The sequence below is a fragment of the Aquila chrysaetos genome, chromosome 11 (assembly GCF_900496995.4).
Source record: "Aquila chrysaetos chrysaetos chromosome 11, bAquChr1.4, whole genome shotgun sequence".
NCBI classification, from domain to species: Eukaryota; Metazoa; Chordata; class Aves; order Accipitriformes; family Accipitridae; genus Aquila; species Aquila chrysaetos.
Window position 1 is genome coordinate 40,120,540 of NC_044014.1, and position 24,542 is coordinate 40,145,081.

Here is a 24,542-nt window from a genome sequence, read left to right on the forward strand (position 1 = left end):
CCTCTGTAAGATTTAAAAGGACCACAAGCCTTTTGTGATTAGCAGCATGCTTCCAGCACAGTCTGCTTTTAGCTACAGGAAGAAATCAGGATTAAGAAGACAAAATTAGTCTTCTGAACTAAAAGCTGTAAAATGATCCTGGTGGCTGCCAGGTTGTTGATTCCTTAAAAGAAGGAAAGGGGTGGTCAGGAGCAGAGCGGGAGCGTGCAGGCCGGCAGCAGGGTTTCTTTCGAAGCAATGCCACTGACCTTACCTGTTGTCTCCTGCACAAACGCATTTTCATTTGCAAAGACTAAATCCTGCTTGCCAGATATAAACACACCAAACAGATTCAGGAGCTGAGATTTCATCAGGACACAATGAGACAACCTCGGGATTCAAAGGAATTTTTGTAGTAACAAGGTGCATGCAACTCTAGTTCATTTGTTTTGTTTTCTGACAGGGGAGACGAAGCGTGCTGTTATTTCTGCAGCACAAGTAGTAAGCACTTTCACAAATTACAGCGTAAAACAGTCCTGTCCAACTGATACAGTTCCTATCAGAGCAACACATAACCCATTCCAGATCTGAATAAAGTATATCAGTTCTCATTTTTACTATCACAGAGACGCAAAAACTAATTAAAAACGAGAGCAACAGAAATACACATTAGTTCTCCAAATACTACTGTCAAAAGTTTTAACCAAGAGCTTTGATTTAGACAGCCTCACAGATGTGACTGATCACATTTACAGTATGGTTACGTTGTTACAAAGGGAAAGTTTACAAAGCTCATTAAAAAAAATAATCAAATATTCATGAACAGAGTTAGCTGAAGCAAGGAATTTTGTTGCAATTGTCCTTCCACTTTGTCCTCCGCTTTGCATTAGTATATATGCTTTCAGAATTTGGCAGGAGGCTTCATCTTCTTTTCAGTCCATCTAAAATAACAGAATTATTAGACATCAGACTTCACATTCTATAAATAAACTGAGTTGGCTTAGCTTCTGGTATCAGAGATGGCATCAATACAAACAATCAAAATGACCCTTCGAAATATATTTTGCTAAAGAGCATCCAACAGATTTCAAGTGTTCGTGTCCAAGTAATACTCTAGAAGTGTGCTTAAAAGAGTGCACAGCCAAAAGCTGCTTAAGGTGGAAAAAAAAATCAGCAGAATTTCCTTAAAAACTATAGTATGTGATTTGTTCCTCCATATACTCGCTTCTCAAGGTGACACTACATATCTAATGAGAACTCGAATGGTTTAATTACAGTTAAATACCAGTCATTTAAGATATTAAGAATATGTGATGCTATTAAAAAAATTGATATGATTTTTCCCTTACAGCATTTTAACTTATGTTCTTGCCAACTTCATTGACAAGTTTGTAGGTCTTCTCCACATGCAACTGTGTAAAAAATTGTTTCATACCAATTTGTTTTCCATTAAGGGATTTTTCAAGTATAGTTACAGGCAAAATGTACCCTGTGAAAGGAAGCAGAAGCTTCTAGCTCAGGTGATGTACACTTTCTCCTGTCTATTGTGAGCAAGTCAGATGGTATTTTGTACTTTAAATTTTGATTGAACACCTCTATAAAGCGCTTCTTATTCTTTGTCTACAACTGGGGAAACTATGACAATGTCTGTAATGTCATATGGCAAGATCAATGCGAGCTGAACCTGCCTGCTAACAGGAGTTTATCAGTCACCATGTTTCTTAACATTTATGCACTTGACCATCTCCATCTGCAAGGCAGAGCTCCTACTATTTTCTTGCCTCATGAAAACAAATGCAAAATATAAACAGCAGCATTTGTATAGCTGATTTAGGGGGAATGTTCATGTAAAAAAGACGTGGTAGAACTATACAGTTTGAGTATTTCTGCTTCAAGTTTTTAAAGATAGTAAGAATTTTGTTGTTGGAGAGGGGGTTTTATGATTTACAGCAACATCTGTGCCTAAATTTGATTGTTAGTGTGAAGATAAAACATCTAAGATAGTTACATGTGTTTTCTTACCTTGGGGAGTCAATTCCACTGTCTCCTGTAATGCTGTGGCTTTCTGTCCCTTCTGGGTGTTTCTGTCCTGATACCACAGTACATGCATTCTTAAAAAACAGATCTTTTTTTCCCAGAGGGTTTCTCATTTCTTTGGTCTGTGAGCCCAAAGCACAGCATGCTACTGCTTCACCTATCTCATAGGTGAAGTTCTGCAAAGTGTCAGCATCTGAGTCAGCCTCATTAGTGTGGCAGAAATCTGCTACAGCTGAAGCCTTCGCACATTCAGTAAGGCCAGTTTCTTCTTCCTTTCTGCGACCTATCGGAAGAACCTGACTGCACAAACAACTTTCTTCTGAGAAATCTGGTTTTGGATGCTCTTTTGAGCTGTCTGTTGATTCTGCAAAACTAGCACTTTCCTTATATCCATGCTCTCCAGAGTCACATTTATTTACAGTTGTGTTGTACTGGGCAGGATAAGTATTAACCTTACAGTTTTTTAGGGACATAGCTGTCCCCAGCTTTTGCACAGCTTTACTCCAGTCTCTTTTATCTGAAAAAGCATGGCCAGGAGGCAGGTGACATGGTTCATTGCCTTCAAAATTGTCATCCAGATGTAATGAGTTACAGGTGTCACCATCATGTGCTTTTTGGTACAGAAGATGGCAGTTATCAGTAAATCCTTCACTTTCCAGCTTCATTGATCCGGGATGGCTGGCACAGTCATATTTAAATATAAGTTCACTCTTTTTATCAGTCTTTTGTCTGTATTTCACACCAATTTTTTTTACCAGGCTGATGTTGGCTGTATAATTTGAAAGATGGACATTTTGAAATTCATTTGCTGTTTGATCTAATAGCTCACACACAGTGTCAGCTTTGCACCTGCAATACTCATCTTTCAGATGTAATGAAAATTTTGCATCTTCTTTGCACACACCATTATCTTCAGTGTAGGAGTGAGGGGATTTTTTAATATCCCCAGGATTTTTTTTTACTGTTCCTCTGTAGATGTTTTCTTCAGAAATAGTACTCTCCAGAAAGTATTTACTTTTATTATCTATTTGCAAAGTATTGCCTTGCAGATAACTGAAGTTTTCACTTAAACTGTCTTTCTTTAGTTGGAGGGAAGACCTATTAGCATGGAGTAGTTTGCTTTGCTTAGCTTTGTCAGCCTGCATTTCGGTAGTCAGCTGTTTGGTTTCATAGTCAAAAGTTTTTGAGGAGTCCGAGGACCATGGCCTTTGCAAAGCCCTGTCTTGCTTTCGAGTCCTAGACTTCAGCTGACTGTTAATAGTACCTTTGTACCCTTTTGCATGAAAGTTGCGTCTCCATGATAGACCCTGAAAAGGGTTCTTAATTTGTTTTTTATATATGACATGGGATTCCACTCCTACATCAGATGGCTGTTGGTTTCTGATAGGCAGTGGAAGGTTCTCTTCCAATTTCTCATTTTGGGTAGTTAGCTCATGTATGTGAAATTTCCTGTTGCTTCTACTAATCTGCTTCTCTTTCTTTGATTTGGTTTTCCTGGTGTGTTTTGCTGGTTTACTTTCTGTCTTTTGAATACAGTCCTTTGAAAGATGGTTTTGCCTGACTATTGACACTTCAGCCAAGGTACCCTTACTGATGTATTTTTTCTGCTCCTCAAACTTCTGCATTAAAATTGTGTGTTTAATCAAATTATCAACTGTAAGAGTAGGGTTAATACGCTTGATGATTTCATGTTCAATATCACGTGGAATATTATCTAAGTCATCTTCATCCCTGACTGGCCACTCCTTGGGAGGAAACTGGGCTGAAAAAGTGGAGTACTCCTTCTTACGTTTTTCTTTTTTAGAAGCACTTCTCCAGAAAAGGCCAAGGCCAAACCTTTTGCTTTTCAGTTTCTCTTTCGCAGATGTCAGGGATTTGATGGTGTCCCAGGAACAGTTTTCTGCAGATGTGGAGATCCCTTGAGTTTGAATTGAAGGCTTCAATTCACTGCAGCCTTTCCTACCTCCTTCATTAGGTTCACAGTTCCCTAGCTGCCGAGGTCTTTGTTCACAGAGCATATTCTGGTCAGGGAAACAAAGGCAGGATCTGTAACGGGATACCGTAGGAATGTTTTCTTTCACTAGGTCTGCACAGCGCTCAATGTTTACCAGGTAAGTGATGGAAGGCGATGAAGAGCAATGACTGTCTGCCAACAGGACCCTTCTGTTGTCTTCTGTGGCATCATTTGTGATGAAGTATGTGTTGGGAGTCACAATGAAGTATCCTTCTCCCGTATGATAGATTTTCCTTTCTTTAATTAGAGTGCCAAGGATATTATATAAGATATTGTGGGAAGGAACTGCAATGCCTACACCAAAGATACAGATATTTCAAATCAGAAATAAGTTTTCAAATAAAATGGGAGCTGGCCGAAAAATAACGTACATACAACAGATCTGGAAACAACTGAACAAGAAATACCCAATGTATTTAGTTCACAGGATTCCAAAATTAGTTGGAAACTGACCTGGCAACTGAAGTTTGAGTAGGGCATACTCAATTTCAACATGAAATTTTCCAGTATCACCAGACAAAAGGCAGGATTTTTTTTTTTTTTTAATACATCACCATTCTGCTAAGCTTCCAGAGCCAGCAATTGTTGTTGCACCCAGCTGTCCCCACCCACAGCCCTGGGCTCCCTGCAGAACAGGGACAGCCCCACTCTGCAGCAGTGTCCACACGTGGAGGACAGCCCCAAATCTTGGGGCCAGCACAGGCTGCAGGCCTGAGTCAGGGAGAACCCTCCTGGGCCAGCCAGGTGAGGGCAGCACAGAAACATCATCCAGCCGAGGGCTCTCGTTAGGTGCCATCCTGCAGGTGTCTTACGGCTCAGTAAAACCCTTTTGAACTCTGCCACGGCCAGTCCTCACTGATGAGGCAAGGTCACCCCTGAGGAAGCAGGTAAAGGCCAGCTGCGTTTCTGGTTGTCACTGCAACACTGCTGTGATGGAGCTTAGGATGTTCTCCTTCGAATAAGCAAGAATGTTCTCTTTGTGTCTGTCAGGATACGATATTCATGAGAGAGACCTTCTGCCAGGTACAAACCAAACAATGTGTTGTTCAAAGCATTTCCCTCTTGGCAGGTTATTTAACAGTGGCTTTTATCATTCTCTCTGAAGCTTCCTGTATAATTTTGTCAGATGACAATAGCTTACCTCACTGAGACTAGTCTCAGCTACTGGTTTTCCCTCAGGTGTCACAGTCCCAGAGTCATTAGTCTAGTGACATCTGATCTACTGCCCCAAGCTTCTGCTGATCTCCTGCCCGCAGGAATGAAAACTTCCAGCAAGGTGAAAACATAGCAAGAAATATGCTCTGTCCCTACAAACTTTGAGAGTGCTACTTCTGGCTGACCTAAAAATGCTACCTTGTGGTTGTCTCAGTGCACATATGGACTACACCACATTCCTGGCAGGGTTCTGGGCCAGTTTATGGGGTTGCATTAAAATTTTTCCCACTACTGAAAATGCCTGCCAGATCAACCTGTAACGTTTGCAGAGGTATAAGGTTAAGACTCAAAAGAAGCAGCTCAGTATCAAACAAAGTAACCTCCTGCAGAGGGCCGTAATGAGCCTTTACAAAGTCTCCTGTGTGTGCATGCACACACACACACTCTTCCATCTTGCAGATCTAAAGGAAATTGAATATTTTTCAGACTGAAAAGAAAGCGTGGCATTTAAGGGAGGTGGCTGCTACCCCATCAGAAGAGAAGGATTAAAGCTCATTTAGTGTAAGTCATTTGCTTTCAGGAAGGAAGAGGCTGGAATTTGACCAACAAATCTGAATTTGAGGCCAGTTGTATTTTTTGATAGCAAACACTGGATGTAGACTCCTACCCAGTCCCTTTGCCGTCAAAGTCAGCTATGTTCCTGTCTCTTAAAGGAGAACTCAAAGACTTTGTGATCTGACACATAGTCTGTTTTATGCTGTTCCATATTTGACACCTAAATACCTCATCTATGCTTTCCCACCCTCTAGAAAGGGCATACTCTCAACAGGCTACTACACTCAGTTCCCTCTTATTCTCAAAGAAGATTTATGAAAATCTGTAAAAAGGATTACCTTCAAGACAATGTTAGTGATGCTCACAGATTGATGAGGAGTATGCACATTCACGTATTCTACCAGTTGCCTGTTAATTTATATTCTTTCGTATTGCCAGCTTTGCTTGTAAACATTCAGTGATCACTTGCCCAATATCAGAAACTCAAGTTTGATGAGTTTAGAAAGGAGGGAGAAACAAACACATTACCTGGATAATTTTTCGCTTTTAAAAGGAGGGAGAAACAAACACATTACCTGGATAATTTTTCACTAACTGCTCCATTAAAGTTTCCTGCGTGACCATCACATGATCTGCATTCATGTCTGATATGGTATGGCATATTCCTTCTGCCAGAGGAGTGGAGTGTGAATGCGAGAGAGGATTCATGAGAACAGGAGTCACATCACCTGAAGTCCAGAAGGAGGGGAAAAAAAAAAAAAGATTGTTTGAATGGAACAGTGTTTCATTTTTTTCTATTAGCTGACAGATTTTCGCTGAAAGTTTCTTGTGTTGCCTCAGAACAAACACCTTATCCTCAGCTAATTTTCTTTGGCAAATTACTTGGAAATATTTCTCAGAGAAGGAAAATGGCTCTACCACTTTTCAAGTGCCTTTGTAATGAAGAAAACAGAAGGTTACCTTAAGCATGTTAGTTTGTTTGATATTAAATTCCACGTTAAACCATCATTTAGCTTAATAAACAGGGAGCTGAGAGAGAGAACTATGATATCCGATGACCGCTGACTTTTTAGATGACTGTTTACATAAGAAACCATGCAGAACCTGTATTTCTCTAAGCAGCTAATGAAAAAGTTCAACATCCAATAATCTAAGTATAAAATCTTTTTGCGAAGTCAGAATGCAGGCAAAAAAAGAACAGCAACAGGCTTTGTCCTTTGTGTAGCACATAAATTTGAATAGAAATGGTAAAAATTCCATTTTTAGAGCACGCTCTATAACTAGAGATTATCTACTAGACTGGGCAGGGGGCAAAAACTCTTGTTACAACTGTCTGCATTTTTTAGGCTCCATTTTTTCACCATCTCTCCTGGTGAAAGACAGTAACATTGTCCCTGTTCTGCATGATGAAAGCAGAAGCTCAGAGGGAATTAGGGCATGGCCCAGCTCTCCCAGTAACTCTGCAGCCCCAGCCCAGGGGGCTGAAAAGGGTCTTAGTCCCTCACCTCAACTCCCCCATCCATAAAACACAAAGATAAACACTGCCCTCTCCCCTTTGCAAGATGGCAAGACCAGTAAGAGCAAGCCCACCCAGCAAGTACTTCTGACACAGTAGAAGTGAATGATGTAGGAAAACCCCAAATAAGTATATTTTCCCTGAAAGCTGATGACAAAGCACGAAGCAGGGACTCACCTGAGGTCTGTGCATATAGTAAAACAATGACCGCATACACCTTCTCAGGCAAAAAAAAGAGCTTTCTTCTTTTTTTTAATTAGACCGATAGTCTGTTCCCACTACCTGGTGGTGTTCTGTGCTACCCTGTTCTGTGTTGCACAGAAAACCCCGGAGTACCCTCAGCTGCTAAAGCAGGCAGAAGGCAGCAGGGACTCCTGGTTACTTCACAAGGTAAAAACTAGTGTTAAATGCTAACAGTAATTTTCCCGCAAGTGAGTAAATTAATTAAGCAACAGCACTTTGAAGAGCTTAAATTGCTCTTGACCTTTGTTTTACAACTGCTCCTATGTTCAACAAAAAGCACTCAGAAAAAAGTCCTGGCATACAGTTTCCTCAGTGATGTTGCTAGGATACTCCTTCCAGGTGCAGAAACCATTGCAAGCTTTCTTTTTGTATGGGAAAAGACCATCAGCATTCAGTAATAACTCTTGTGAATAGTTTGCTGTCTAAAGTCTCTGCTGTAGGCACACCATGCTGCTGCCAGGTTTACCATTTGTTCCTGCAGAGCATCAAACTGCTATGGAGTAAAACACCAAAATTTATTCATTATCTTTATTATTATCATCTTATTATCATTCCCTGCATCTGTCTCGCAGCCTCACACCCCATGTCTCCATTCAGGGAAGGCCCTTTCAGAATAATATTTAAAACAAAGCATTAAGCAAAAGCCAGCTTGATACTGAAGGAAAAAAAAAACCCACTAAAGTCGTGTTCAAACTCAAGTCTATTCAAAATTACTATTGCAGATCGATAGTGGCAGAGTACACACATGCTAACAACATGAATATTAGATATCATTCCCTCCTGACTTTGAAATAAAATCTGAAATAGTGAAAGCAAGAATTAGATCATTGGCAACATTGATAAGCAATGTGGGAGAAGGCCCAGGCAGCATCCTACAAGTGTCTATCAATTTTGTATTAAAAACTTTGTTGATTTAATTTCCATAGCTAAATAACGGTTGTGGTTGCACTTCAGATGTTCTCCCAATTTTGACAGAAATACATAAAAGCTGCATCCCTTAGATTTGCACAGGGAGCAGTCTTAACTATTTGTGCAAGCTATGTCTCATAGGCCTGATGCAAAAATCACCAAAATGCCATGCTCATTAAAGCTCTACAGTATCTGTCCCTTTACAGCTCAAAGAAGACTGCAGAATCCCCTGTCCCCTTCCCTACTCTACATAAATCATCTGATGAGAAACATCTTCCTGGTTTCTTTATCGTTTTTATGAAAGACTTGCTTATGCCTACGTGCAACATACCTGTCAGGAGTCAAGGAACTCAGGCTAATCCTCTTGATCGTTTAAATACAGCACAGTTCCCGTTTTACACTCTGCAGCTCTTGCAGAATCATGTTTACCAAAGCCAATCTAGGCAGCTTGCCAGTACTCATGTATTATTATCCTTCAGTTTGGTTTACCTGTCTATTCAACCTCCACTCATTACCTGGATACCTGAAACCCAAGAATACCCTTTTAGAGCATGTATCGGTCACAATGGGGGGAAGTCATCTGTAACAAGGGCATTGGATAACAAAACTCGGTGCACAGAAAAGCCTGTGGGTATCCTTGACTAGCACAAAGTGATTTTTTATTCCATCTCTGTAATATGAGCTTTACCATTTTTCACTGAGTTGTTTAACAATTGCAGAATTTTTGCATCTTCTGGCTCTAAAAAAAACTACATGCAAGACAAACATTATCTGACTAAAAACCAGGCTAGTTCTGGGGAAGTGAACAGAGAGGCATTTTATTACGGTAGCGCTCAATTTACTTCTTCAAAGTTTGGGTAAACAATTTATATAACAATAAAGGGCTAACAGTAAATTCATTCCAGAAAAAAACCCACAAGTGCAAATCAAGAATAAACTCCCTTATATGATTCCACTTACATCTGTTGAGACAGAGAAGACACAGCACATGGAAATAGAAGATTGACTTTTCTGTTTTGTAGCTGGCAAGATCTATCTTGGAATTGCTTTGTACGGTCTATTAAGTTGAACACACAAAAGATCCCACAGATTCTGTGCCTCTTTGCATGAGAGCCCTGGTGTGTTTGATGTACTTCACTTTTTGCAGAAATTCACCCAGGAAAGCCATAAGCAAGTACAGTTCTGCTAGAACTGCAAGGCTTCTGCTTTTCTATAGACTAGAGCGCATCATGGTCACATTTTATAGCAAAAATTACATTTTATAATCAAAGACTGAGTATTTTAAGGAACAAAAAGTTAATAAGAACATTATAGAAAGTTGGGAACTGTAGCAAAACACTTTTTAAACATTAATGAAGATTTTACAAGATGTTTCCTTATTAAAGAATAAAAATTCTATATAAAGACAGAGTTAAGATCATGAAAACATTTTCAATTTTAAGTATATAACAGGGAAACTCTATTTTGCCACAAATATTGTGTACTAGATCCTGTTTTCAGAAACATCCTTTTACTGAAGCAAAGAGTAAATAGTTCAATTGCATTAAAACTGTCAAATCTTATGTTTAATCTGTTACTGAAACAAAGAAAAGGTCTCAGGAACAGTGGACAGTATCTTTCTGTTGTTTGATTATTTTGTACAACTCTCAAAGAGAGAAACAAAACAATTGAGTGTCAGTTAAGGTCAATGACACTTCTGCAGTCGACATTAAAGAAGCAGCTACAAACACATCAAAATGTCAGATTTCTATACCTACTGATTTCTGCAAGAACAGACACTCCCAAATCAGGACAATTAGGCAAACAATGTCCTCCATTTGGACTCAATTACTGGTTTTTTACAAACAGAAGATGATGCCATGCAACTTGAAAAAAAAAAAAAAAACACAACTAAAAACCACAAAACCAAAACCCAACCACTTTTTCTGCCTTCTCGACAACACCCAACTCGTCTAGTCCCAACTGCAAGTGCTATGAACCTTTAAAAATATGACCTATAAATGCTTTCTGAGGTTCCTAGCCAAGAGCCATGAAATCCTTACTCTAATCTTAGGGGTAATGGCTACCCACCGCGATCTTTTCTTTCATCACTAGTAAAAAAAAAAAAATCCACAGCCAGGTATAGGAACAAGTTGCACAGCAGACACCAACATGTTCAGTGTGGTACAATTTTCCCTAAGCCAAGCACAGTGGGAAAGTTTTTGCCATTGAAATGTGTATCTTTGATCTTCAGAGATCAACCCCTTCAACACTTACCGAGGCCACTGGCATGTCCACTTAAATGCTCCAAGAACATCTTGGGAGCAGGTTTCAAGCTCCAAGGGTACTGACTGAACACATGAGCAAGCATGCAGCTTCAAATAGACTGTTTAAAAGAAAACAGCATTTCTGCTCACTTGAAGGCTAGCAGGCAAGTTGTCTGGTAGAGATCTGTGTTTCACCTGCAACAGCTGGCAAAATAGCCAACAAGCAAAGCCATAGAAACACATCTGCCTTTGGGTCATTCCCACTGTCCACTGCATAACTGGCAGAGAAATTAAACTATGAGCAACAGCACTCAAGATAATTATTTTTCATATACCTTAGCGTGCTGATAGCTTTTAAGTCAACTCACATATTGCATTGAACATAACCAGTGCAGCTGGTGGCAAGGAGGATCATCTTTAACCATTTCAGCATTAAGCGTCAGGCTTGATCATAAAAGACAGATTGATTAAAAAGCTTCATTGCAGGGAAATAAAAATAATACAAAATGAAACAGTCCCAGACAAGTTGCAAAACCCTCAATGACTAGCCCATGGAGCCAAACAACAGAACAGGAATAAACAAGTCACTGGCAAAGTCTCTGGCTCCTTTAACTGTCTGCAGGTGGTGCCATCCACTGCTACAGGAATTTGACACAAGCACATCTTTTCCACTTGGCCTGGTCCAAAAAGCCCCTTTGCAACCCTGGCATTTGTCCACTAAAACAGCTCTGCCTTGTTCTTGCTCCCAGCCCTGTCCTCTCTTCTGCAATAAATCTCAGACCATCCAAATAGCAGTTTAATGTGAAAAGCTTTGTTCTAAGCAGAAAGCATTACTGGGTGTTGGTTAGGTACTTACCTATACAGTGAAAGCCTTACTATAAAAACATCATCATGCAGTTGTGCACTTCTGTGCCTGTTTAGCTAAAGGTCAACTCCAACTGCTGCAATATTCCCCAGGCTGACTCCTTTGCCTGGAAACGTGCTGTCACACAAACGGCAGTCACAAAAAGAATACAATGTAAAGCTACAGCCATGGGAGTAAGATATACCTACGGTCATGTCCCCCCTCTCCAGAATGGACCAAAATTCACTTCTTTGCACACTCCCTGGCTTCAGCTCACATTTAGCCCAGCCAAGGAAAGTCACACGCTAGCCTTTCAGAGGAACAGCACCCACAGAGCTATTCAAAAGAGAACATAGCCCCCTGCAGAGGGTTTCCGACAAACCATGAATCAGGGCACAGATGACAGCTGTTATGTCCAACTCACTCCCAGTCAACACTTGGCCAAAACCCACCCACCGCAGAAGCATCTGTCAGAGAGCTTGGTGCAGTTGTAACTTCCCTCAGACCCAGGCCCCTGGCTTGCAGTGAGGACAGGAGCCACCAGCACACACTGAGGTAGCACAAAGCAGTCCTCAGATCTTGTTTCAGGGCATATCCCACTGCAGGAAGTTTTTTTTCATTCAGCTGAGAACAAAGCTTTGATGGTATATGGGCAACTTCACACCTGCCTGAGCAGCTCATGATGTTGATGGATATGCACAGCTACTTTTCCTTCCACTCTCCCTAAATGGATATCCAACTTTAAAGAGGTTTCCTATGCTAGAAAATAAGTTTCTGCAGCCTTTCATTGGGCTGGAATTTATGGCCCACATAAAAAAAAAAAAAAACCACAAAAAATCAAAAACCAGTTTAGAAATGAAAAGCATCATCTTTACCACTGCAGAAGGTCTCAGGGGAGTTGTTTGGACACTGCAGATTAAACAGCACTAGTTTGGACTTGAGGACCTTAGCCCACAGTTCCCAAACCTTTCTCCATGGCTTTGGCACTATTAAACACCCTTTTCATGTTTCAGTTCATCTAAATTTTGGCCAAAAGGAAGTGATAGAAGACAAACAGCGCAACTGAGCACCTCCACTGTATTACGGAAGACTCAGTAAACATATTTTCAAAAGCCAGTTTAACAGAACCCTTACTGCGAAGATACTGGGTTGTTGGATCTCACAGACCAAGGTGAAGCCTCCAATAGAAATTACAGAGGTGTGCAGGTGCCTGCAGGATGTTGAAAATGTAGAACAATTCCAGGGGAAAAAGTAAATGATGCAGTCCACGAAGTACCTAAGCAAGTGATCTGAATGACAGGCTAGATTTGCTGCAATATTTTCTTGGGAACAAGCAAAATATTTCATAATTTCACTGGAGTTTTCAACCTTGGAAACTCAGCATATAGCTGGCTATAGCCCACAAAAGAGAAACCCAGTATCTGGAAAAAAAATATAGCTACAACAGAAAAAATAAAGCTCGCTCCTTTTTTTTTTTTTTTTTTTTTTTTAAGAAAAGCAGAATACAGTTCACAGAGGTTCAGTTTATTTCAGTTTTTCAAATAAACAGTGTTTCAGCTTTCAAAACAGACTGAGTTTGCTAAATGAACAGCAGTTGCAGTTTCAGTTGTTTCATTGCCCAGAAATCTTCAGTACAAATCAGGCTGCTTATGGAGAAGCTGTGCACTGCCAGTGAATGGAACATGGATTGCTGCTGATGTGTCAGTATAAGCTAAAGCATACTTGGGGAAAAAAAAAAATTGTTTCACATCATATATTAATTATTCCCAAGAGCTTCCCTCTGTTGTCACCAGTGAGGGCAGTTTGTTGGGTTTTGCATATTGAGCTTTCTGTTTGTTAGCAGTTTGATAGCACTGTGTGAGTCACATTAATGATACACACTACTAACATCTCTTCACTTCAGTTCTCCCAAGAGCCTTTTTATAAAACATAGTAAGGAACTGGCAGAGTGGCTCTGGATGTATGTTGTTTTAGAAATGCAGATACCTACATTTCTCTAACCTGATGTTTAAAAAAACCCAAAATAGATAGCAAGAAAAATCTTGTGCAAGGACCACAGCAATTTTATCAGGTTAAAGAAAAGCATGCCGCCATCAACCTCAGCTTCTCTGTGCACGTCATGCTTCATTCTGCAAATTTTTAGCTCATGGACTGTATAATCAAAAGATCACTAAAGCCCTCTAAGTATGAAGCAAGAGCAAAGTTGCGTCAATAAAGCCACTCACCTCTTTCTGCTGATACTTCTAATCAATTTTATTTGGTACTGAATAAAAGCAAGCCTTTTAACAAGGCTCCTCAGTATTGAGGAGGCTCATATTACTCACACAGCAACAAAGGCCAAGAGTGTTCTGGGCTGTATTAACAGGAGCAGAGCCGGTAGATCAAAGAAAATTATTATCTGATTCTACTTGGTGCTTGTTAAACCAAGCATACTAAGGCTAGTTTTGGGCCCCAATATAGAAAAGACATCTATAAATGGGGGCGAGGTCAGCAGAGGGCCACCAGGATGGTCAGGGCTGGAACACTTGCCCTGTGAGCCAAGGTTGAGGGAGCAGGTCTTGTTGAACCCGAAGAAGAAATAGTTTTGGGGCACCTGACAGCAGCCCCTTAAGAAGATGGAGCCAGGCTCTGCACAGCAGTGCGTGGTGGGAGGATGAAAGACAATAGGCAACAATTGGAACAGGAGAGGTTCAGACCGGCTGTAAGGAAAACTTTTTTACCTTGAAGGACAGCCCAGCAGTGGAGCAGGTTGCTCAGAGAGGTTCTGCAGTCTCCAGTCCCGGGGAGTTTCCAAGATGTGACTGGATAAAGCCCTGAGCAACCCGGTCTGACCCCATAGCTGACCCTGCTTTGAGTAGGAGCTAGGATGGGCTCCCAGGAATAAAACAGCAGTCCAGTCATCTGGACGCTGGTACCTGTGCCTCCCACAGCCACTCTCACCCCCCACCTTGACCACCCTGCTTTCTGTAACCCAGCGCAACAGCACTTTTGACCTCCACTAGCTGTGAAGTTTTCTTGGGTTACACCAAGTTAAAGAAAAAAGGTTACACTTACGTCATGCTGTTAATGCGGCCATGCAAAACAGTGTCCATATGGTAAAACTATTGGTTTTCTCTTCAACCTTCAAATAAATAGCTACTGTTTTCATAACGCTTTTTTCATAACTGAACTCCATCTGTACTGGCTTGTTGTTAGAGCTGGTGCTCTCCATAGTGATGGAGTGGACATTTCCTAAAGCAAGACAGCAGTGTAAAAAAGCTAAAACTAGCCTTGAAATGAAGTCACTGACTTTGAAACCGTATCAATAACTATAGCAGAAGCACTACTAATTAATGCAATTTATTTCATTAACTACGTTGTATTAACACAAACTGTTGTCTTTTCTGACTGAGACAGAGAAAAAATTAGCACTGTTCAAATTACCCTCATCCTAAAAGAGCATTAAGGCAGTTAAGATCTGCCATTCAGGATTCAAGGTGCAAGAATTCAGAAGACTGAGGATAGCACAGCTCAGCCTGTTTTCTTGAATTTTGTTTTCTCACTCAAAAGACAGAAGCAAGAGCTGCTTCTGCTGAAAATCTTTAGCACTGAGAAACACACAATACATATCAAGTTCTTCACAACTAATCTTGTTAGAGAGTATTTTTAGCAAAATTCAGAGTAAATTAAACTGAATGGAGCTTATTATAAAAAAATTATACAGTCCTGTTCAGTGGTAATTGTTAAACAGTGTGAGTAGAGACTGCTTGCTGAGACAGTGAAAAAATTTGCACCCACAAACACTTACGCAAATTACACCTTTCAGGTAATTCAGTCTGAGCAGATCTGGTAAATGCATGAGGATTTTGAAGAACACTACAGTACCTTGTACCTTGCTGCTGTGAGCACAATCAGTAGTTCAAATATAGCATTTGGGCTTAGTGCAATACATAGTCAACTGAGAAAAGGCTTTTACAATACAGAATTAATACCTTAGTAAGAATTTGATATGGAAATGCATGAAACATCCAGGGGTATCATCTCATCTGAAGGCAGTGGTAAGGGCTGAATCCCAGCTAAAATTAGGTGCTAAATGTTATGAAATAATGTAAGGTTTACATAGCCATTACACGGAGAGAATTAAATTAGTAAGCAAATAATAGCAAGGTAGATAAAAAGTTGCCCTTCAGAGAGTACAAAAGTTTTCTTCCTTTTTTCGTCCTGAAAATATATCAACAGAGTCACCACTGGAACAATGGCGATAACCAGGAAAACCCAATTATAACAGAATATGCAAGTTAGTAAAATCTGAACCGGATACCTTACTGCAAACAACCTTAAAAGTAATGTTTGAGAATAAACCCATTAAAAACTCACTTAAACTGTTCTTCATGTTCTGGCAGCCTATACACAGCAGTGCAAAATAAAGCACCATTTTAGGTCATCCACTCTTTTCAGGCCTGAAGAAAATAAAAAGGAACAGAACTCTAAATAATCCTAAACAGTCCAATACGAAGTATGACCACATACTGTGAGTTACACTTCACAGAAGCCAGCACCATTGAAGTACAAAATTATTCTCCTTTGACTTGCAAACCTACATCTCGGTTTGTGAGCCAGGATGAAAGACACTGGAAGAAAGGGACTCCAAAAGAAAGGAATCCCATGAAGCACATCCCCAGCCTCTTGCTGAGCTGGCATCCTCATTAAGATTGTGTGTTCCTGTGCGTAACTACAGAGTGCCTGACAAACAACATCCACTCCAGAGTCATGACCTTTTGTAGGCAAAACAGGAATCAGCTACTCACAAGGCCATAATTTCATCTGTAGCTTCATTAGACACGCAGCGGAACGACGCTGATGATACAGACGTTAATTGCTGTGAACAAATTTAAATTATTCAAATGAAAATAAATCTGTCCTAAAAGCTTGCCAGGTCTGTTTTGGAAAATGTGAAATGTAAATATTGACTTTCGCAGAACGAGAATATTGAAATTTGCCTCAGTGCCGCATAAGCTATGTCTTAACAGGCTGTTTGCTTCACTGCCACTAAGCCAGGCCTTAACACAGCAAATGTAACCTTTGAGCTGGTTGGAGATGGAACGATAAGACAACCGCCGGCAGCTGCCGGAAAACCGCAGGACGAAAAGTGCACCTGGAGGAAGACTACTAACTTCATCCCTTGCAGACCCCCGGGAGCCCCTCAGAACCACTAGAGATGCGCGCAAGTGGGGGTGGTCTGGGGTGGAGTTATGTTAATCGATACCTGCAATATTAAAATGACTTCTTGAAAACACCACAAACACAGCGTATAAAAGGCGAGTTCGGGTGTAACGGGGTGCGCCTCTGGTTTCGACCATGCGCCCAGCGCTGTTTGCCTTTGCTCTATAATAAATTTGTAAAATTCATAAAATTCTGTGTGAGTGCGTTTCTCACAGAGAAGAATTTGTCTCTCATTTTAAGCAAGGTTGAGAATTGCTAAGAAGTAGAGAACACTCAAGTATGCAGGTATAGATGTACTCCAGGTGTACTGGTTCCGCAGGTGGCGCTTCAAAACTGTTCCTGAAAGCTGGCACAAACATGCAGAGAAGCTCAGCATGTGAGGACCTCCACAGCGAGGAGGCGGCCAGTGCCTGCAGAGCCACCTGTCAGCACTGCAGAAGTCACTAAATAAGTTACACTTGAGAGTCGTCACACAGGACCAAATATAGTTCCCCAAAACTGCCCCCCACCCCCTTTGGAAGGTAATTACAGCCCATAAATACAATGGAAGTTTTACTCCTTACTCCTCAGGCTGTTGCTGAACCTTTTTCAGGACACTGAATTCCACCTCTCTTCTATCACAGGATTCTGTCTGAATATCAAATTAGCATTAACCCCCCCGCCCCAAGCCAAAGGAGCTTCAGAGACTACCTCTGCCCATTTTTTAGCTCCTTTTCTGAGTGCTTCTCCCTAAGTTCTGGGAGTGACTCACTCAAGGGAAAGAGACGTGGGGAGCTAGCCCTATCACGTTACTCCACCAAATGCACGAACAAGAACACAAAACAATTCCTTGTCTGATCTCATTCCAGTTCAGTCGATACCTCCAGCAAAAATGGATAAAACGTAACACTTCACAGAAAAGTGTACTGTCTTTTCAATGTCACTCTTCAATCGGATATTTTCCAAGTTAGATAAATTTGCAGCCTGCAGTAAGGATTTAAAGGCTCAGCAGAGCCCAACAAGCAGACCTCTTATTAAGAGAGGTGATCAACACGTTACGTGACCACAGAAAAGTCAGTCTGCATGCCAATCCCAGCCTCAGCCTAACTGGAAAGCGCAGGGCTTTCTTAGCTTTCCTTGTGAATAGTTTGTAGCCCTGCAACAGAGATGCTGAACCAGCTGCAAATTCAGCCTCTAAAGGCTAAGCAAAAATGTTTAAATTTTCTACCGTTTGCTTCTACCAGAGAGGGACCACAAAAAGGGAACCAGGCAATTCAGGCACATGGAAAATGCTGCTATCAAGTGAGAATGCAGGCTGGGATGACAGAAACGAGCTTGGTCATGACCAAGGAAAACAAGCAAGCAGCTGCTGAGATGCATTCTCCTGGACTATCACCCCAGTTTCTCCCTTCAAAGGCTCTGGAGGTCAGTGCCCTCAAATTGAGTATTTCCAATTGTGTCTAATCCCAGTTGAGAGTCCCCTCCTCCTCTCCCAGCACCTGCCCTGCATGCATCCCCCGTGGCTGCACAGGAAAGGTGGGAGGGAGCAGTTTGCCCCTCGTTTGCTGAACAATTGACTGAAAAACTCAGCTAAGCACAGGAGATGGTCCGACAGAGAGAGATGTTAGCATTTCGATAGAGACTGCTCAATTATCTGATCCAGAGGAAAAGTTTTTTTAAGCTGGCCCCTACTTCTTCCTCTGAGGGAGATTTTAATTGCCGTGATTTTCTTTTCTTCTTCCCCTCCATCCCCCAAGGAGGAGAATACAACAGCCAGAGCTGGGATCCCCATCAGAAGGGAAGAGAAAGACACTTTGGATTTTACCTGGGAATAAATACAGCAGGGCAGTTTGTGGTTCTTTATAAGCTTTTGGGACTGGATTTTCCCTTTATTTGATTAATCTCCTGATGGCCAACATCAGTCAAGGTGTAGTCTATTCTGTAAAGTCAGGATGTCCAATTCTGCAGTATGTTTCCCTAGAACAAACCTCATGTGAACTGCTGGGATAAAAAGTAACACAAAGATCTGTGGGACCACAGTGTCTTCTGATGACGAGCAGTAGCCAGGAAAGCTCCTTGAGATACAGCAGTGAGGAGGACTTCTGAGTGCTGAGGGCTTTAAAACCAGCATGCAACAGGGACTGGAGTATGCCAAGGCCCTAGTATAATCCTTCGCTGAAATGTGACTTGGCAATATTAGTGCTGCAGTGCTGCACGCCCATTGCTTCTCACTTACAGTCCAGCAAACAAGTGGTTGTGGGTTAAAAAGGAAAAAACTCAAAACAGTTAGCTGCTTTTTCTCATGAGTCTGAAAACTCAGTCTCGACACTTTTCCTGTTCCATGGCCAAGGATAAAGATACTGCGGGCCAAGTGATTCCCATCACTGACACCTGGTGCCCCCAGATATCTGAAAATTCACCAAACGTTGCTGGAGTTTGCAGACACTGCTATTGCTATGCGCTGTGGGAAATGTTTCCTAAAAACCACTTATGACACTGCTTGGTTCCCAACATCCCAGCCTTTAGTCTCGAAGCACGAGAAACCCAAGTGGCTTGAGTCCCACGTTATTGCAAACAATAACACAAGAGCAGGTAGATTAAAAAAAGCAGTCATATCTCTATGTAAAATAAAGACAGCAAATATGATACCAATAGCTTCATTTTTAAATATTGTCAATTCCTTTAAAAAACAAAACCCAAGAAACCTTCATCCTTTGCATTTTAGTTGCCTAACTTGTCATTTGCTTCTCTAAAGCAAAATATATATAAGGAAAGGGAGAAAAGTCTTCCAGAACAGAAAATGGTCATTATGATGACTGATGGAAGAGACGGCACAGTACACATCAATTTTAACCAGAAAATTACCTAAGTATAGACACTCAAATTGCAAATTTGTTTCAGTTAAGCTTCCAGAAATGGAAGTAAAATGATGAAAACGTCGCTTCAACATCAATTGTCTGAAAAAGTGAAATTCACAAAGAGAAGCTTCTTCAAAGGCATTCGATTAAAGAAACTGTGAGAGAAGTCTGACTTTTTAGAAACCCCTTTGGGTGTTACTGCAGCAAGAGACAAGATGATACGGAAAATTATCTAAGTCATTTACCAAAGTAATTTACATTTGGATTCAACCAGCCATTGTATGCATCAGAAAAGAGGTTACTGGGAAGCAAGGAGGTAAAAACCAAAGGAGTCAAGGACTCTCTCTAAATCATCTCCAGCAGACTGGCAAGTAACATATCAATATTCACCATTGATATAAAACTTAACTATAGTGAGAGAGAACCATTCCAAACACACCTAGAGGTATTACCGCTTTTTAGATGGACACCAGTAAGTAAAACACTGTTCTTCCTTATAACACCTCACCTGGATTAATAAACAGTTAAGAGGTCAGCAGGCTACTTGTGATCAGGGAAGATGAACTCATGCAGGAGCAGATGCTACCAGAGTTTAGTAAATTTACCAGAGTGCCCGAGAAATTAGACTGCACAAAGAGATCAATTTTCCAGTCAGAAAACGGGGCTGCGACAGAGAGTGGGTATTCTTTACAAATTATCGGGCAAGAAGGGTAGATACCAGGAAAAAAAATAAATCTATGTGATTTAAGCTAAAGCCAGTGTTAAAAGAAGCGTAAAGATGTTGAGCTGGCCAAGGACAACACAGGCTAGACATCAGAAATCTTCATGTTAAAAATTTTGAAACAGAACATTCCTCAAGTTTTGCAAAAGTTGACAGATTTCTTGCTTCAGGAAAGAATTCAAAACTGCACTTAAAGAACTGCTAGTTAGCTTCAACAAAAAGCTTTTGTGATCTAATTATTCATTTGTGATCTAATTAGTTATTATTATTATTATTAGTGATATTATTATTACCTGCCTGAAGTAAAATGTACTTCTAACTTAAAATACAATTCATCCGTGGACACACAGTATTACAGAGCTACGCTCAGGGAAAAATAACAATAAACCTCTCAAATAATGACAGCTAGGAAAATCCTTACTAACCTTTGGAAATCCAACTGAAAAGGGATTTGTTTGCACTTCACCAAGTACCTAGTAGTTAAAACAAGGTTGAAGAGCTGTATGTCTTCTCTTCAGCATCTTCTACTTGGTCTTTGTTAGCAGCATTCCTGGTTTGGCTGCTAATGCTTCTGATCCTTCAGTTTTGGGAAAGTTAAAGCACAAGTGGTTCGCATCAAAACGTTAAAGCAGACATCTGAGCTGACCCAAAGCAAGGACTATGCTGCTCATTTATCACTTACCTGCGTTAAGCTCATTAATTAGAACTTGGTATCTCCTATAATCACTTTCAACAGAGCGCAATCCTAATTAACCATGCCAAAACCACACAGAAAATTGCAAGTACTACAGAAGGGCCATGGTATTGTCTCCTCCTGCTAAAGGTCGGTCAGCAAAGAGCAGCCTTCTGGGATGCTCCACGCGTTGAACCGGCACAAGCCCCACGGGACCAAGAGTAAAACAGACTCCAGGATTAATGACCCAAGCACACTGAAGTCTGCCCCCCCTCCAGAAATTGCAAACAGTAAAGGGATTTACTGACCAAAACCAATACCCCAAGTAAAAACTGAATTGCTGTGAGGCAGCCGTCAATACCAGGAGCAGAAATTTAATCTGCTCTGCTTGTGAACCACAGTTATCACGCTGGCTGGGGTATTTCGCAGTCACTAACGTTTCAGAGGACTTTTCGTGGCAGCTTTGCATTAAGAGCACTCAGTAGTCCAGCAGCTGTACTTTTACGTATAGATTAAGCCCTTGCTCGCAGCCTGCCCTCATCAGACTGCAGAGGTCACTAGCACAATTAATTGAATACGACCCAATTGCAGGTAGCAAACAGAAATGATGGCTAAATACCCATCAGTACTATCTAGTTAAAAATACTCCAAAAATTTCCCTCGAGGTTGTTTTGTTGTTGTTACTACTGCCAGATCTGATAGCATGTTCTCTGTGTATCCCATGAAAGTTAATAAATTCAATTTAAGTGATGGGGGGGAAACAAGACAGTGCTGTGATATATCATCTTCTGCAAAATTCCCATCCTCTACATTTTTAACGTGAATAATTACATATTTAAGGTAGCAACCTGAATCTGTCTGAGCCTGGTTTCTTCTTAGAGCTTCCATCAATTTCACTTTTATGCATTTTTAGAAAAGATCAAATCACTTCGTAGTTTGTTTGGGTTTTGATTTTTTTTTTTTTTTTTTTGTCAACATCTCCAGAGGAATTAAGACTAAAAGCAGCTGCTGACTTCAGAGCATCATGTCTACATTAGGTAGCAAAGTGCCTTCCCTCCCGGGCAGCCGTCACTCCACCCGCGGTGCTGCGTGCCGTCCACCTTTACCTCCTCCAGTGGCAGCACGCTCTGTAGTAGCTCTTTCTCAGAGAAATCTTTGTGCTGAGTCAACCCGTAACATCCAGCCCCAGCGTTTCTTTCTACACATCATCCTTTGTCTAAAAACGTTCACCATGAATGAAACTAATTTAGTCTTCCACTGGTTATGAATGCACCTTCCAGTTCATTACATTATCAGTCTCTGGACATATTATATCCAGTCACCTCCTCCAGGAAACAACATGACCCACAACAAAACACCGAAACCAGCCAGCACGCCTGCTTCCTATCACATTTTTCCTAAATATTGAGTGCACATTGAAATGACTCACCGGGTCACCACTGACTTGACTTCAAACCAGATTACCAGCAGCTGAAACCCAGTTTGTCCCAGTGTCCGTACTGACAGGGAGGCTGCGCCTCTGGAGAATGCTGTGGTGGTGATGCCCTGCTCGGTCCCCGCTTTCCCACCAGCCCGGCTGCAGGATTTTTGCCTGCCAGGATTTACGCCGATACCGCTAATCACAAAATGCCACAGGCAGAAGTTACCTGCCGTGAGAGAGTGGGTTGGTACCTCCAGCTGATAAAGCCTCCCATGGCAGCTCGGGCTACCCTGCTTGAATCAACCAGCAGCTCTGCAAAACGGAGAGGATCTCACCATCGGGATCACACAGGCAGGCGGTGAAGGAGATAAGAAATAGTCAAGGTGAAAGCAAATAAATTCAGTGGCACAGGAGGGCGGTCAGCCGTGCCCCAGCTCTCCCCTCCTGTCCCTGCCGCTCCAGGATGGGGCACTCTCCCTCCAGAAAATCCCACTCTGGGCTGGAGGAACCTGTCTGTATTTTGCACTAAAATTTCACAGAGACAAAAGACTCCCTCCCCACCCCATCCCGTGTTTTCCTTCCCCAGGATCAGGGCTCTTGCCCTGTCTCAGATTACCCTTTCATGAAGCGAGGCCCTGGCAGAGCAGGCAGGGAAGGCGCGGGTGCAAAGGCACCGATCTGCACGGCTTTTACGTGTTACTTGCACGGTTCGTTCCTACTCTGCGAAGCTACAGAGCACATCTTCTCATTTACTGTTGAAAATCCTTGACAGGCAAGATAAGGGCATTGTTCGCTTTGGCACCTGGTGCTCACAGAGCGATTTTGTGTCCAGTTCAGCGCGTTCTTTAGGGAATTTACGTAGGTTCTTAAATTGCAGGTTGCATTTGAATAATCTTTTTACAAACTGCCTTCATTGAAAAAAGGACCTGAAGTGGATTCATTTTCCTTTTCTTTAAACTTTAAGCGTGAAGTAGGTATTGGAATGGATTCACTTCTCAGAGTATCTGCACAGCCATCTCTTATCAATTCCACCTATTCTGAGCCCCTGCTATCCAAACGTCACACTATACAACTTCTGCTTTCATCCATGGATCACAATTATTGTACATTGTATTACCCCCCCCAAGTCCTCTTTTGTGCTGTCCATCGTTACATGCCCGAATCACAAGACTGAAAATGCTAACTGCACATTCCTTGCAAGCATATTACTGGATCCCATGGATAATCAGAGGATTTATACATGTGCTGCCACCCATACATGTCCCAGTACTAAAGGTCTTATTTTTTCTCTCCTCAGTATGACGAAAAGATACATCACCACCCCCAACCCCCACCCCCAAAAAAGAGGTCATTAGCTTGATTTCAGGAAAGACACTAAGGCAGAAAATCAGGTTCAATATTGGTAAGAAGCTAATCCTCATTTTAATCTGTTTAGTCACATTATACGTGGCTTCCTTGTATCAGAGGAGATACTTGACAAGCATAAGCTTTTCTCTGTAAACAAAGGTTTTAAGAATACTCTCAAGTTGCACTTGGAAACCCTTCCCCAAGATTTTACAATTTGCAACATGAATGTTCTAATAGTTACAATTAATGTAATGGATTTAATAGAATTACTTAATAGTGGAGGACCTCGGCTGGACCGAGGGGCCTGGGGAGGATATTGACCTTGACAAGATTACAGTGTTCCCGTGAAAGAACAAGAAAGAATGAGGAGCATGCCTGGGAAACTAAGTTTAAGGAATGTGTTGACCGTTTGCAGTTGTGATAAGGAACCTGAAAAAGTCACCCAATGAGGGGTGAGAAAAACAACTTCTGACAACTTTTTGACCAATAAGGGACAGACATATGTACAAGGCAACAAGTATAATGGGTATAAACTTGCTGGCTTGTAGTAATAAAAAAAAAAGTCTTTGCTTGTACTAGAAGAATGCGTACGTGTCGTGACCGTGACAATTGGTGACCCCGACGTGATTCTGTAAATAATGCTTGTGACTGCGAGGAGAGCAGCAGAGACGGAGCCCGGCGTAGCTTGAGAGCGGCGGGAAGAGCTGCTAGTCTGACCGATGCTCGACATCTGGAGATAAACAGGTGAGCTGCCGGGAACGGGGGCGAGACCCTCAGTAACGAGGACGCCGGAATTGTAAATATATGGAAAGTAATATTGCAAAAGAGAGGACTTAAAGTAGAC

General features: G+C 41.5%; 1 protein-coding gene across 10 annotated transcripts; it reads right to left on the bottom strand.

Annotated features, from left to right (window-relative positions):
• Positions 1-140: 140 nt before the first annotated feature.
• On the bottom strand, positions 141-23,157 carry STOX1 (storkhead box 1). Of its 10 annotated transcripts, none has more exons than XM_030031331.2 (5): positions 22,361-22,769; positions 20,684-20,835; positions 6,316-6,468; positions 2,002-4,324; positions 142-920 (listed from the first exon to the last, which is right to left on the bottom strand). In XM_030031331.2, the coding sequence occupies exons 3-5, from the start codon at positions 6,446-6,448 to the stop codon at positions 881-883; spliced, it is 2,496 nt and encodes an 831-aa protein (XP_029887191.1). In that variant the 5' UTR covers positions 6,449-6,468; positions 20,684-20,835; positions 22,361-22,769; the 3' UTR covers positions 142-880. The 10 variants fall into 10 exon arrangements, with proteins under 10 accessions (XP_040983411.1, XP_040983410.1, XP_029887191.1 ...); XM_030031332.2 differs by lacking the exon at positions 22,361-22,769 and adding an exon at positions 22,038-22,354; XM_041127477.1 differs by lacking the exon at positions 20,684-20,835 and having other exon boundaries at positions 141-920; positions 2,002-4,062; positions 22,578-22,769.
• Positions 23,158-24,542: the final 1,385 nt, after the last annotated feature.